Source organism: Bidens hawaiensis, unplaced genomic scaffold (genome assembly GCF_021521415.1).
Source record: "Bidens hawaiensis isolate Kalapana, Puna unplaced genomic scaffold, B.hawaiensis_p1.1 tig00010164_1, whole genome shotgun sequence".
Classification (NCBI taxonomy): domain Eukaryota; kingdom Viridiplantae; phylum Streptophyta; class Magnoliopsida; order Asterales; family Asteraceae; genus Bidens; species Bidens hawaiensis.
In genome coordinates this window covers 306,218-322,293 of record NW_027491770.1, presented here as the reverse complement: position 1 = coordinate 322,293, position 16,076 = coordinate 306,218, and the positions used below count along the sequence as shown (strand labels likewise).

Genomic DNA, 16,076 nt, shown 5'->3' with positions numbered 1-16,076 from the left:
CATTTATTGCCAATAACGTTCAAATTATTAACTCCGTTAATTTTTCTCGGAACTCAAGGGTATAAATGACTTTCCATGAGAAATATATTGTATTAACATAATAACTCAACATAAATAAGATGAGACAACATCTAAAAGTTACTATATTTTCAAATATTTAAAAGCATAACTTGTATACGTTAAGAATCAACATATATAACTTGGAAATGCCACAAGGTTAACATCTTCGACCATCGGTGCGCTAACGATAAGACTCTTTGGTTTCACAAGGATCGAAAACATAAACAAAAAAGTGACAAAACATTTGAGTCAATTGTCACCAAGAATTTGCTAATCAAAAGCTTCCATTACCAATTATCCATAGCCAATCAAGTGCGACACCTAAGAAAATTCCTCCTAAAAGAAACACCACCATAATGTTCCCTAAAGCGTTTGCCTCTGGACCCTGAAAAAAAACACACAATATGTGAATAAACTACACTAGATTATATATAACCTTTTTAGTGTAATATTGGCTTACCGAGCAACCTTTAGGGGCTACGGTCATGACACATACAGTAAGATAACCATTTGTTAATCCAAGCCAAGATATAAGCAAAATCATCCAACCTTGATCACCATATTTTGCAGTGAAATAGAAAGCGGGAACGAACAAGCAACGTGATAATATAACAATCATTAGCCACTTTCGCGATTCCAGCTTAATACATTCGATTAGAGGAATGTATCTTGCTATAAAATCCCAAACATTATACATTGCGATTAAAACGAGAGGGTACCTATGAAAAATATAATTGTTAAAACAAGGACTTAAAAAAAAAAAGAAAACACACACACACATTCTAGATTGGTTTTATGAGAAACTATTACCAAGAGCCCAAACTATGAGTTCCTGTGTTTTCATACAAGAAGCCCGGGAAAATGGAGAGTGTGAGGACATATATAAAGAACAAATCCAATGCGTAATCAAGTTTCTTGATCAGCAGCTGTTTGTTGCTCAAACGGTCGGGAGCCTTAGCTTCAATTTCAGCCTGCAAAAATTAGGAAAAAGTAAACAATTTTGTCTTAAACACTTGAGAATGATTTACAAATCTCTTTAAAAGAAATATGAAAAGTTACTCTTTGGTTTGCATCTGTTTCAATGCCTGCTGCAGCAAGATCAGATGCAACGGTTTTTGAGCCTTCGCGTGCAGCTTTAGCGCGATAATACTTGACAATTGGTAATTTAGCAAAGACGAATGCGTAGAGGAAAATGCAGAGAAACTCGAAGAATGTAGCGATTGCAAGGAATAACACTGCAGAAAAGAAGATCAAAACTCAAATGCTTTTTTGTAGCCAGAACAAAGTTTGAGCAACTTCAACGAAACCATATTGAAATTTGTTTAAAGTCGCTCAAACTTTGTACTGACTAAAAAATATTCAAGTTTCTATTACATTATTGTGATTTTTTTTTAAAATGGTTAAAACAGAATGACGTAAACGAAATCTAAAACCAGTTAACAATTGTGTTTTTCTATTTGAATTGAAAAGGTTAATCACTAAACAACTACCATGTAATATTTAATCCATTTGAGTCACATACTTTTAATCATCAAACTTGAGTGGTTCTTTCAGTTAAAAAAAAGTTTGAGTGACTTTAATAAAATAATGAAACCGGAGTCGTTGAAAATAATATAACACTTACTAGTCCCTTTTCGTAAACCATTCGAAGATTTATCAAAAGCAGCCTTTGTAATTAGCCTTAAGCCCGAGGTTAGAGCGCCCGATGCTGCTAAACCAGCAAAGAAAGACTGCAAAACAGGAACGTTTATACTTTCAGTAATTTTGATGAGTTACACGCAAAAAGAAAGGGCCCGGTTTTGAATCTAACTTGGATAAATTCAGGTTTCATGAAGGCTAAATCTCCAACCATCCCACCTTGAGCATGAGCATCCGCCACACCAAAACCCGCCACAAAAACGCATATGCAAATGTAATTTACGATTCCACCTTTCCCGGATGAAGCAATATCCACCTGTCAACATGTTACTTTAGAACAATGTTTTCTTGAATAAAAGAAAGAGTAAACCACCAGAATAAACAACTGACCAAACGTGTTTACCAAAATAGCGCTTGAATATATTTTTTTTAAATTCATCAGTTGACCGCCACACACTTTTCGTTGACGCACGGTGGACCCCATTTGTGACCATTGGCGCAAATGAGTACATAATCTTGAGACACGTGACGTGTTTTGATTGGATGTAATCATATGTAACAGTCAATATTTATAGTTTAAAAATGCTGAAGGTTATTTTATAAACAAGTTAGGTCAATTGTTTTAGTTGATTATCCAAGAGACCAATTGCTAAGGTCCAAAAGGCCCAAATCTTGCTTACCACAATGAGACCTAGAGTACATAAAAAGAACAATATGTATCCTGCAATGTTGCGTTTTCTAGTATCGATTTTCGATTCTTTATACGCAAGTAACGCCATTGTTCCTAACGCAAACGGTTGGTAGACAAGCGTAAGTACCCTAGCTGGATGATAATCCTATAGAACAAGAAAAAAAATAAATAAAAAACTAAAAGTTACTTACTTTATGCATTCCAAATGCCCAAAATGCCAAACTATATTTAAAATAATAATAATAATAATTAATTTTATTAATCTTTAACCCTTTTAACTTACTGGAAACAGCACATAGTAGTAGTCTCCTATGGTTAACATACTATTCCATGCCACCAAACATCCTAATCCAAGAATCCAACATACCACAATTGCAATTCCTCTCCCCTGAAAATTCAATATAATATGTATTATCAAAAACCTAAAACATTTACACTTCAAACTCCAATTACTAGCCACATAATGGCTCCAAATATTGTGGACATGATAAAGAATCAAAAGATAATAAGCACAAACCTCAAGTTTATGTGGTGTTTCATCATCAAGATTCATGGTTGACATGCTGCATAAATAAATAAACGTAGAAAAACTTAAGTTTAATAAACTCTTTACATAATAAAGATTATCAAATAATAATCTTTTTGAAAACCCCACATGGAATCTGCAAAAAAGATTTGAACTTTGTGAATAAAATCCCCCTTTGCAAGTGTAAGTGGGTTCAGTGTGTGAATAAAAGGTTAAAACTGGAAAGACACCCTCTTACTTTATAGAAAATTAGGTTGAAATATATTCAGAGATTCAAAGAACACGGAATCTGTTGGTGATGAAAGGTGTTGTGGAATTTTAAAATATTGATTTTGACCAAATCATAATAATAATAATAATAATAATAATAATATAATCAATGTTTCAGTCTATGGCCTCGCCGGGAAAACAGTGGGCATGATTCTATCAATTTATTATTTCGAAAAGTTTGATGTATTTATTTATCTTAGGTATTAAAAAAAAAGTAATCATTTATTTATTTTTTAATTACTAAACATTAGATTAAAGTAAGAAGGTACAAGGATGGCAAAAGAAGGCCCGTGCATGATTGTCGTATCCGAAACCTAAAACTTTAGTATTGAAAACTTGAAATTAAGATTACTAATGATTACTAATATTTGACTCATTACCATCTCTAAGAAGGTGTTTTAAATAAGATTATTTTTAAAATTTATGATAAGTTATTTTATAACCAGTTCTCTTAATTAGTTTCATATATCACCGTATAAAGTTACAGAATTACATATTTTTTTTAATAACTTAAGATACTTTATGATTAATCAAATACCATAATCAGTTTCTTATAATAAAAACTCAATTAAAACTTATTTCATACCCACATTCCCTACTTGTATAAAGTTCTAAACACAAGGATAATAACAAAGTAAAAGATAAATAGTAAATACCAGCCAACCAAAATAAAAGATAATTAAAATAAATCCTTGAAATTGAAACTTGAAATTTAGATTACAGATAAGCTTTCATAGATGCTCTCGGATCAAGATAACTGTATACTATGCATTCAAAACTTATGTTGATGTGTAACTTTGAAAGTCTAGAGAAAAATATATTGATGAAATTTTCTTTTGTAATTACAAATAACAATCATTAAAAATCAGGACCAAGAATTGATCGTTTTTTTAACCAATGGTCATGTTTCTTTGTTATGTCTAGAGATGCATAAATCGGGTATTTTCAGGAGCCGGGTATGAGCCGGTTATGGGTATAGTTAGCAAAAGTCAAAACCAGGTTGGGTAGAAATCGGTTCCGGGTATAGTCGGGTATGTGATCGGGTTTTGCGGGACTTTTTCAAGTTTCGGGTAGGGTTAGGTTTTGACCGGGTCTTTCCGGTCCCTGTTCCGACGGATCCGGGTCAGTTCCGGTTCTGGGTAAAATTCCGGGAAGAAACCAAAAGCTCGGTCCGTACCGGGTAGGTAGGGTCGGGTCCAGCTCCAGATATAAACCGCTGGGTCGGATCCGAAACCGGTTTTTTCCACCTCTAATTATGTCTTTTTTTTTTTTTCTTCATCTGAAACAATTGGCCCGACAACTTACTCAAATGCGGGTCTTTCCGGTCCCTGTTCCGACGGATCCGGGTCAGTTCCGGTTCTGGGTAAAATTCCGGGAAGAAACCAAAAGCTCGGTCCGTACCGGGTAGGTAGGGTCGGGTCCAGCTCCAGATATAAACCGCTGGGTCGGATCCGAAACCGGTTTTTTCCACCTCTAATTATGTCTTTTTTTTTTTTTTCTTCATCTGAAACAATTGGCCCGACAACTTACTCAAATGGTAAGGTTGTTAGCTCAAAAATAAAATAAGAAAGGAAAAGACCAAGCAAATGCGATGATTTCATAGTGAATGGCACATCACCACCTTCTTACAAAGGGGGGCCCTCAAAAGGCTATATCGAGAAGGGAACGCACCAAGTTTGTTATGAATATTGTTATGTGATTGCTATTATCTTTCTAATCATAGCTTCTTCAGGAGTTTTAAGTTTTTAACCATTACAATACACAATGTCAATTTAAACCATTAGATTGAGTGTTGTGGAATGAATTATTAATAAAAAGTGTCATCATGCATGAGAATGAGAGAAAGGGAGGGAGAGAGACCTATGTTCTTAAATGGGTGTAATGGTAAAGTAAAAAACAATTATTATTATTTTTTTAATAAAAGTTTAAGTATGGTATTTTGATTGGTTGAATTTGTAGATGGTTTCATCATCAAATTCCCTCAGCTGAATACTTTAATGGAGGCCATTGGGTGCCTCTTATTCAATGACGCCCCTATTACTTTAAGTGCAATGATGTTTGTCCCCAGCATGACGTTGTGGATAAGAATGACGCCCCCACCCCACTAAAACATTTGGTTTTACAATGAATCATGGTTGTTCGCTTATGGCCTTATGTTATCATATAGTTCTTATATTTGTTCATTAGTGTGATATAAATTATTGAAAGATATACAATGTAAGGTTTTTATGGTTTCAAACTCTTTTGTGTGTTAGGAAGTAATATAGTGATGATTAGAAAATTTGAGTAATCAAACAACAATACAGGCCGTCTCTGAAAATTCAAATACCTAGGCCGAGCATAAAAAAAAAGGCCCATAGGCCCTAACGAGTAACGAAATACATAAGATGGTTTTTTTAAAATACATTAATGTTATAACAATAAAAATAGCAAATATATAGTAATAAACTCAAATACAATAGTAGCTAACCTCTAACCGATGATTCGTGAAGCTCTCTTAGCATTCTTGACAGCAAACTGTTTGATCACCTTTTCGCAGTTTATACTATCTAAGATTTCGCTCTCGATGGCCATCATCGACAATCAATTTAGTCTTTCTTGGGACATTGTGGATCGTAAATAAGATTTTAATAACTTCAACTTTGAAAAACTTCTTTCTGCGGATGCCACTGTGACTGGAATAGTTAACAATATTTTATCTGCAATCCTTGCATTTGGGAAATTTTCTTGGGTCTCGTTCAAATGCTTCAAAACTTCAATAGGGCTACTAAATTCCATGGTATATAATGTGTCTAATGAGCTTGACTCCATATAAAGCTCCTCACTATCAATATCCGATCTTCCTTCAAACTTTAGTGCATTTTCAAGAAAATTATAGGATAACTTAAGATCTTCATCTTCAATTCCCCTCAGGTTTTGTGGAAACAAAAATCCAAATAATTTCTCATAATTTTTGAATTGATCAAATCTTGTCTCAAGAGAAGTAATAGCTTGATCAATAATATATAAAAAATAATTTACTCTAAAATTCTCTTGAGGAGTAAATAAAGCTTCTTGGCTACTTGAACAATCATCACTTTGTTTTTTCCTTTTAATTTCACGTTTTTGTGCAAATATCAGGTCGATGCCCATTTCAAAAGCAATTTTCTTAGCTTCATCTATTGCTTTTGAAAAACCATTTTCTCTAAATTCCTTGAAGAAGTCAATCAATCTCTTTATTTCTTTAATAGCAATCTCTAGGTTCATATCTTTCGATTGTAACCTTTTGCTCACTATATTCATCTTGTCTAACACTTCATGCCAGATGATAATTGATACCAAAAAGTCAAAACAAATATTTTCTGCTATTGTAGTTGCTTCATCTGCAATTGCAAGATCACCATCTTTTTCTCCAACTTCAAGTAAAGCCTCTTGTACATCAGCAAGTTGCAATTTAATAGCTTTAACACTTTCGACATGACATTCCCAACGCGTTTGAGACAAAGACTTCAGACTCCAAGATTTAACATTATCTTTCAAAATTTGCCATCGATTATTAGAATTTGCAAAGATAGTATACATACGTTGGATCTTTCCAAAAAAACTCTTTCCTTTAGTAGAAATGGTAGCCATATCATATAATGTAAGATTAAGAGAATGGCAACCATAAGGAGTGTAAAATGCTCTAGGATTCTCATTTAAAAATCTCGTTTGCACTCCTTGATGTTTTCCTTTCATGTTTTCCCCATTTTCATAACCTTGACCACGCATATCATCCAATTCTAAACCAAGAGACTTTAACTCCTCAACTGTAATATCAAATAATCCTTTCCCCGTGGTATCATTAACATCCAAAAACCCTAAAAAGGACTCCTTGACAGTAACCGAATTAGAAGAGAACTTTAAATACCTCACAATTATAGTCATCTGTTCCTGGTGACTCGAATCTAGAGTGCAATCCAATATGATTGAATAACACTTTGCTTCCTTTATCTGCTTTATGATTTCTTTTTTAATTTCTTGAGCTATCATAAAAATTAACTCTTTTGGATGTTGTGTCCAAGATAATGAACATGAACCTCATCATTTATGATCCGCCGGACATGCTCTTTGATAACCGGGTCAAACTCTTCCAACATTTCAACAAGACCCAAGAAATTTCCATTACCTATTAAAAGCAAATTCAAATAAGAAGTACAATTAGTTACAATTTGGCTGAAGTAAAAAAAAAAAGAATTTACCATTACCTTTTTGATACAACTTTTCTTTTGTTCCACGAAATACTAAATTATTTTTAGCAAGAAACTTGACTAATGCAACGATTCTTAAAAGGACTTGTATCCAATAGTCTCTTTCTTTCTTGAATTGCTCGTACTGAGTTTTATCAATTGTATCGTTCAACTTTAATCTTTTACGCATATCAAACCAACTATTCATATTTGTGAGATGATCCAAGGAAACTTCGTGGTTTTTGACACTAGTGGAAGCATGGTGCCAATCATTATAACCTTCCCCATCAAATTATCATTCAGGAGCCATTTTCTAAACACTTTACAACAAAAACAAAATATCTTGTCTACCTCTATCGAATATACTAGCCACGGGCGATCACATTTCTCCAAATTTGATAAAGTTCTTATATATAAAGTTGATGAAAATCGTCTTTTATGCTTATCATACGAACCATTTACTATATTATTATCTCTTTTAAGACCTTTCTCAACCAAAAGTTTAATCTCATCATAATTAAGTCCTTCCCACCTTCTTGGATCAAATATATCAACATGATTATGATTGACATGCTCTTCATTTATATTAGCTTCAACATGCTCTACCTCTTCCGACTCTTCAAGTACTACTTCCACATGATCTTGTTCATTAGCATTTTCTTGCTCTTCAATAGGCTTTTCAACTGCCGATTTTGTATAAATTTATGCATAGCGCCGGCTTGAGACTTTTTTATTGCATCATCTCGTTTTCTTTTTTTTTTACGTTTTTGAGCACCGGATAATTGTTTAGGAGACATATTCCTATTATTTCAAAGCAAATACATAATAACAATTATACTTATATACATATCTATATTAAATAATAAATGCCTTATTCTATATAATATTTCTATTAAATTAATCAACATATATAAGTTATTCTATATAATATTTCTATTAAATTAATCAATATATTATATATTATATATAAGTATAACAATGAACATCAAAATATCAATACTAACAAAAAGAAAAAGCATACAACCATACCTACCTAAGTTCCTCTGTCTTCCACTCTTCCGTCTTCCAAGTTCCGAGTTCCGAGTCTTCCACTCTTCCGTCTTCCAAGTTTCGAGTCTCCGGCTTCCGACGGTACTCTGACCGTCCGTCACTCCGTGCCTCCGACTCTCCGTCCGTCAATTAGGTTTTATCTTTTGGGCTGCCGGCTTCTCCGTGTGGCGGTGTCTCTGTCAGTCCGTCCCGTTAGCTTCCTTTAATCCTTCATTGGCTTTATTTGTGTTCATATCTCTAATGGTTGACTATTTACATGTTCAACACATCTACTAACACGACGTTAATTAGGTCACAAAATGAGATTTAGTACCATTCACATGACTAGTTGATCTTCGGAACAAATCACATCTACCAAGGGGATGATATGCATATACAAATTATATATTCAGCATCTCATATATTATAGAAATATAGAAATTTGTATATGTTATCTACAAAATATATATACATAAAATTTATAACTTTGATTACTAAATTCTTAGGATTGAAATGTATCATATGGGTGGATAATATAGCTAGTAAATTAATAATATAAAAAATGCATGGTGTGATGGTTAAGACTTTGAATCTTAAGGTCTCAATTTCGAAATTTGACCTAGCTTTCCTACAATTGTGGGCTTCCTCTTCGATGGTGTTGCTGGGTGAGTCTGGCTTGGAGCATCAAAATCAGTATGAGCAGTTGACATCGCGTCTTAAAAAGCCACATATGGATATTGCCGTGTTATCGAAAAATAACCAAAAAAAAAATTATTATTTTTAAGAAAATTGTGGGACTGATTGTGAATTAACAGTTAAATTATTAGTTTTGTTCACTTGCCATGTAATTATACTAAATTAACTATTGAAAAAAGATGAAATGTTTGATGTAGCTGTTTACAAGTTGGTGACAATGAAATGATTTTAAACCATTTCTTCTCTTCATTTGAAGGCGCATACTAAAACGACACAATATATAAAGAAAGAAATGAACATTAATAAAATATATAAATAAACCCAAAATGTCTTATTTAGCTATTGGTATTTAGCATAGGAGACGGAGTAATATCAAATGTGGGCCTGCATTGGGGACCTCCGATAGAATTGTAATGATACACAGAAGATTAGCATGAACTCTCCACGAGAATGACACATAAAACGAGAAATGATATTAAAAAGATAAAAATATAATAATTTTTTTATTTGATAATAATAAATCAATCATATATATTTTTAGTTAATAAATGCCGGATTAGCTTATAAATTAAACAAGAAATATTTGGTTTACCCGTGCTTCGCGGCCCGGGCATGCATGGAATTGCCAGTATTATTTTTGTTAGTTAATTGCAAGTTATTATTTTTGTTAGTTACTGTCAAAACATATATGAGAAATTATTTAAATGCATGTGAAACATAGATGGTAAACAACTGAACTTAAGGTAAGTCAAGTGCCTTTTGACATAGTTTACAGAATATACAACAAAAAATACCAATATTAACACACATTCATTCTTTGAATTAAACAGAACAAAATACATAAAGTCATAAAGGAAACTTCAATAACAATACATGAAATGGACCTTAAAAATTGCATATCTTCTGTAGGTGAAGTAGCACACTCCCAACGGTTGACTTCATATTAACATTATCACCCAGATAACCTTTCTAAACATGAAAGGTAATGAATGACACAATTCTGCAAATATGTGTTTCACACATTTCGTCTTTAAAATTTTAGTAAAGCTTTCAACTTTGACCCGTTTGAAGCATTGGAGTTCAAACATAACCGAGATTTACTATATGTTGTTGTAGTTTTAACAATTAGTTTAACTTTAATAGTATAGTAAATTGTAGTTTGATTAGCATGAAAAGCACCTTGAAAATGAAGGCCGAATTTTCTAGTAATCTTCCCAAAACATGAAAAGTAATCATAGGAAAACAAATAGAAAGGAAAACTCATGTTTCGAAGAACATACATGTAACATAAAAAACCTCAGTTTTTGTATTTGCTTTATTAACAAAAGCTTTTAAAATGTTGTGTAAAGTGTGGTTTTTTTTCCTTACCCCATAATTATACAAATATTAGCCCATCCTTTAAAATTGCTTCAGTTTACTTTTAACGTAATCATACTTGATTTTAGATTCATACTGCACAATGGAGAATTATGACTTGTGAGCATTTGTAATTTGTCTTCGGATGCTCTAATAACCTTGAGGAACAAAATCAATAATATGTACCTCTCATATGATATTGATTCCTGGGCTTTTTTTTTTTGGCTTGGTTTAGAAAAATCTTTAGTCTTTATCTGTAGACTTATTGATGTAATTCACTTAGTTTCATGACATAAATGCTATAAAATCTTAAAATTCATAGTTCAAAAAACACAACTTAATTAAAGCAAATTACAGTATAGAAAGAAGTGATTTAAAATCATTCTTAACATGTATACAAGAATTAGGATTTGATTACAAATTACCAATAACATTAAAAAAACCCTAAATATATAATTTAAACAGTCACACTCTGATCCAGGGCCTAGGAGTGTGACCAGCAATTGGTACCTGTTTTGTAAATATGTCAGAGTAGCGGGTTCATTTTAGCAAAAGTCTTTAAATATTAAAATATTTATTTACATTATCAAAATTACTCGGGAATTAAACACCCGAGTTTCAGTTTTACAAAACAGTTATATTATTAATACAAGAATTTATGATATTAAAAAACAAGCCATCTCGAGCGATCTTCTATGACTCCAATCCTTGTATACCATCTATTGTCATCTAATTACCTGCAAGGGTGGAAAAACACGTCAGCTATATGCTGGTGAAACGTTGACTCGATAAAACATTTATAACAGTCGTTAAATACAAACATAGTTTTCTGTTTCACAAACTCAGCAGGAATGCCTGTCCATTCCCGGGATTTGTACCACTGCCCTACACACGCAATTCAAAGGTTCCTCAAGTACATAGCCCCTGTTCGGAGACAACCTTCCCCTAGGCTATGTAACCCTTATGGAGAACTGGTTATGACTGACTTGGTTTTGTATGCCAATTATCAGTTATGTTTGGATCCAGACACATGTGTATTCGGTCTGAGTTGCTTTTTATTATCTATTTTGTATTATAACGATTTTAGAGATTATATCTCATGCAAACATTTATCAGACTCTTTGTAATAAACAACCAGTCTATTACAAGAGTAAAATCAGTTCAGACAATAAAAGGTTAACGTATTCACCTTATATTATCAGTTGGAAATATCAACCTCCTTGGCTTCAGTATGCTATTAACCTATATATCATAACAGGTTTGCATAATTACCTAGTTGGTATTATTCAGCAGACTTTTAAGTCTGTTTCAGTTTCAGCAGACTCGAGGTCTGATCAGCAGACTTGAAGTCTGATTCAGTTCAGCAAACTCGAGGTCTGATCAGTAGACTCTTAGGTCTGACCTAACCTTAGTATAGTTATAGTCGTTTTATGAAAATACTTTGAATTTACATATGACGTTTGGAATAGCACGCTTTGGCCTAATAGAGGATATCACGTTGGCAAACTTCTCCAGGTAAGCAAACGGGTCCCGCGGTTGATTGGGATGTATACGAATTGCTTTCCTTAGGCAAGAAGAGTCTACTAATGATACCCCCCTTCCAGTTACTACGTGCCCGTCAAAATAATAGTTTTGGTAACATTACTTCACGTGGAAGCAACGTCTTTGCTTTATAAAGCATTACTTGGAAAATATTAACAGTTTAACGACTATACCCTTAACTAAGTTATAGCTATGTATTTAAAGTAACTTAACCTTAATCCTACATTAATCGGCTAGGCGGAACTAAAGAGCTTAAGAAATCAACAGCACTTCGGCTTGTGCTTCGTTTACAAGATCAACAGCTCGTTAAACAGCGTAACGACACCTCGTTTCTTCGCAAGAACAGACCTCGGAACCCCGAAACAACCTTGACACGATTCCCTAGGTTATGTGTGTGAAATGAAGGTGAAAATGGGATGAAATGACTTGAACCCATAGATGCCCTTTTATAGGCGAGTTTTGCAGGCCGTCGTGTAGCACGATGGGCTTCCTCCCATGGCCATCGTGTAGCGCGACGCCGTAATGAACCAGAAGCTGCCACGTGTCCCGGGTTACTTAACCTGGTCATCCCGTAGCGCGATGGACCAGTTGGGTTTGGCCGTCGCGTAGCGCGGCGCCCCTTTTTTTTGAAATGCTAAATTCTCTGTCGCGTAGTGCGACGGGGTTAATTAAGGGACAATCACGTAGCGCGATGAGTCTTAAAACTCAAGTTTTTCATTTTTCAGTCCTCCTACTTCCAGATTTGGCATTTTTAGTCCCTTAACTTCTAAAATTTGCACTTTTAGCCCAAAATTAGATGGGGTATTTTCACAGTGTTACATCCTCCCCACCTTTAGAAAAATCTCGTCCTCGAGATTCATGTAAAAAGATGTGGATATTTTCGTTTCATCTCAGACTCAAGTTCCCAAGTAAATTTCGGACCACGTCGGGAATTCCGTCTTACTTTTACTAATTTCAATCTTTTACGCTTTAAGAATTTGGTTTGGCTATCTTCAATCCGTATCGGCTCTTCTAAAAATTTGAGTTTCTCATTAACTTGTACTTCTTTTAGAGGCATAGCAAGTGTTTCATCAGCTAAACATTTTGGTAGATTTGATACATGAAACACGTCATGGATTCCTTGCATCTCTTCGGGTAACTCAAGGTGATAAGCTACAGGACCTATTCTTTCAACAATTTTGAATGGTTCAACAAAACGTGGGCTTAACTTCCCTTTCTTTCCAAAATGAACCACACCTTTCCAAGGTGATACTTTAAGCAACACTTTGTCTCATTCTTTGAATTCTAACGGTTTCTGCCTTACGTCAGCATAACTTTTCTGTCTGTCACGTGTTGCTTTCAATCTTTCTCGGATTTGAATCACTTGGTCAGTTGTTCGTTGAACAATCTCGGGACCTGATAACTGATTATCACCAATTTCAAACCAACACACAGGTGTTCTACATTTCCGTCCGTATAATGCTTCGTATGGAGCCATATGTATGCTTGTGTGATAACTATTGTTATATGAAAATTCCCTCATAGATAGTTGAGTATCCCAACTACCACCTAAATCTATAACACAAGCGCGAAGCATATCTTCTAATGTCTGAATCGTTCTTTCACTTTGTCCATCGGTCTGGGGATGATAAGCAGTACTCAAATTTAAACACGTACCCATTGCCTTTTGAAAACTTCTCCAGAAGTTGGAAGTAAAACGACTGTCTCTATCGGATATGATTGATAATGGCACACCGTGTAATGCTACAATGTTTTCCACATATAGTTGTGCCAATTTATCCATGCTATATGTTTCTTGAATCAGAATGAAATGGGCTGATTTGGTCAGTCTATCAACAATGACCCAGATAGCATCATTTTGTCTAGATGTCTTAGGTAACTTCATGATAAAATCCATAGTAATCATGTCCCATTTCCAGATTGGGATTTCAGGTTGTGTCAACAAACCTAATGGCTTTTGATGCTCGGCTTTAACCTTTGAACATGTTAAACACTTAGCTACATACAAGGCAATTTCTTTCTTCATTCCAATCCACCAATAATCATCCTTAAGATCATGATACATTTTATCACTACCCGGATGCATCATATACTTGGATTTGTGAGCTTCTTCTAAGATTTTCTCCCGTAAACTTCCAATCATCGGCACCCAGATTCTTTTCCCTAATATGAGTATTTCATTGTCACCTTTTACTAGTTGATCTATAGTACCATTCTCTTTTTCGGCCTTTATATTTTCTTGTTCTAGTGCCAACTTCTAAACTTCCTTAATCTCAGTTAATAGATCAATTTTGAGTTCTAATCTCAAAGCTCGTACTCGTTTTGGCTTTTCATGCTCTTTTCTACTTAAAGCATCAGCTACCACGTTAGCTTTACCCTCATGATACACAATTTCACAATCATAATCATTCAATGTCTCCATCCATCGCCTTTGTCTCATGTTCAATTCTTTCTGATCAAATATATGCTTCAAACTTTTGTGATCAGTATAGACAGTAAATTTTACACCATATAAATAATGTCGCCATAATTTCAATGCGAAGATTATAGATCCAAGTTCAAGATCATGTGTGGTGTAATTCTTTTCATGAACTTTTAATTGTCGTGAAGCATAAGCAATTACCTTTTTCCCTTGCATCAAAACACACCCCATGCCCATATGTGAAGCATCACAATATACAATGAAGTTCTCTTGCCCTTCAGGTAAGGCTAAAACAGGTGCATTTGTTAATTTCTGTTTAAGAGTTTCGAATGCCTCTTCTTGCTTCGGTCCCCATTCAAATTTAACTGATTTTCGGGTCAATGATGTCAAATGAACCGCTATTCTTGAAAAATTCTGAATAAATCTCCGATAGTAGCTAGCCAACCCCAAAAAACTTCGAACTTGCGTTGGGGTCTTGGGTTTCTCCCATTTCAAAATAGCTTCTATCTTGGCTGGATCTACTTGGATTCCTTTCTCATTAACAATATGTCCGAGGAATTGTACTTCGAACAGCCATAACTCAAACTTAGAAAATTTCGCGTAAAGCTTTTCTTTCCTTAACGTTTCTAGTATGGTTTTCAAATGAGCTTGATGTTCTTCTTTCATCTTGGAATATATTAGAATGTCATCAATGAAAACGATAATAAATTTGTCCAAATATGGTTTACAGATTCGGTTCATCATATCCATAAATGCTGTCGGAGCATTAGTGAGTCCGAAAGGCATAACGGTGAACTCATAATGTCCATACCGGGTTCTAAATGCAGTCTTGGATATATCTTCTTCTTGAACCTTCAATTGATGATACCCGGATCTTAGATCAATTTTGGAAAAACAACTAGCCCCTTGTAGCTGATCGAAGAGATCATCTATTATTGGAAGTGGGTATCGATTTTTGATTATACTTTATTCAATTCTCGGTAGTCGATACACATTCTCATGGATCCGTATTTCTTCTTTACAAACAGAATCGAGCTCCCCAAGGTGAAGAAATCGGCCGAATAAATCCCTTCTCCAATAATTCATCCAATTGCTTCTTTAATTCTTTCATTTTGGTTGGTGCTAATCTATAAGGAGATTTAGCAATTGGAGCCGTTCCCGAAACTAAATCTATCTTGAATTCAACTTCTCGATCCGGTGGAATTCCAGGCAACTCATAAGGGAATACATCCTTGAACTCAGAGACAATTGGGACCTCTTCTATTTTCTTAGACTCAGGTTCCTTGGTTACATAAGCCATAAATGCTAAGCAACTTTTACCCAAATAATGACTTACCTTTATTTTTGAAATAATTTCAATTCTACCTGATTCTTTATCGCTAGCTATTCGAAAAATTTTCCTATTTGGAGTTATGATTTCAATAGCTTTTTCATTACATAATATTCGGGCTTGGTTGGCGGCTAACCAATCCATTCCTAGGATAACATCAAAGCCGGCTAACTCCATAGGTAATAATTGAACTGGCATATCATTTCCAGCTAAGGAAATATAACTACTTAATACTTCAGATATTTTAATCAAGGATCCATTAGCCGTTTCTACTTCGTATTGATTATTTAGCTTAGCTAGAGGTTTAT

At 34.3% G+C, this 16,076-nt stretch overlaps 2 protein-coding genes and 1 non-coding gene across 3 annotated transcripts; 1 reads left to right on the top strand and 2 right to left on the bottom strand.

The window, feature by feature from the left end:
• Positions 1-293: 293 nt before the first annotated feature.
• LOC143534418 (equilibrative nucleotide transporter 3-like) lies at positions 294-3,042 on the bottom strand. The gene is made up of 9 exons (XM_077028916.1): positions 2,907-3,042; positions 2,673-2,777; positions 2,379-2,534; positions 1,871-2,014; positions 1,685-1,790; positions 1,120-1,295; positions 871-1,031; positions 521-779; positions 294-445 (listed from the first exon to the last, which is right to left on the bottom strand). The coding sequence occupies exons 1-9, from the start codon at positions 2,949-2,951 to the stop codon at positions 335-337; spliced, it is 1,263 nt and encodes a 420-aa protein (XP_076885031.1). The 5' UTR covers positions 2,952-3,042; the 3' UTR covers positions 294-334.
• Positions 3,043-5,768: 2,726 nt separating this feature from the next.
• Positions 5,769-7,091, bottom strand: LOC143534429 (uncharacterized). Its single transcript, XM_077028925.1, has one exon. It carries the CDS (start codon positions 7,089-7,091, stop codon positions 5,769-5,771), a length of 1,323 nt encoding a protein of 440 aa, XP_076885040.1.
• Positions 7,092-9,499: 2,408 nt separating this feature from the next.
• LOC143534432 (U6 spliceosomal RNA) lies at positions 9,500-9,604 on the top strand. Its single transcript, XR_013135549.1, has one exon. It is a non-coding gene; the product is annotated as a U6 spliceosomal RNA (small nuclear RNA).
• The last annotated feature ends 6,472 nt before the right edge of the window (positions 9,605-16,076 follow it).

Excerpts from the sequence above, each read along its gene's own strand:
- LOC143534418 (XM_077028916.1), bottom strand. The coding sequence starts at position 2,951 with ATGTCAACCATGAATCTTGATGATGAAACACCACATAAACTTGAG. Across the intron at positions 1,296-1,684 it reads TGGTTTACGAAAAGGGACTA|TGTTATTCCTTGCAATCGCT; the intron begins GTAAGTGTTATA and ends TCTTTTCTGCAG. Across the intron at positions 780-870 it reads ACTCATAGTTTGGGCTCTTG|GTACCCTCTCGTTTTAATCG; the intron begins GTAATAGTTTCT and ends TATTTTTCATAG.
- LOC143534429 (XM_077028925.1), bottom strand. The coding sequence starts at position 7,091 with ATGACTATAATTGTGAGGTATTTAAAGTTCTCTTCTAATTCGGTTACT.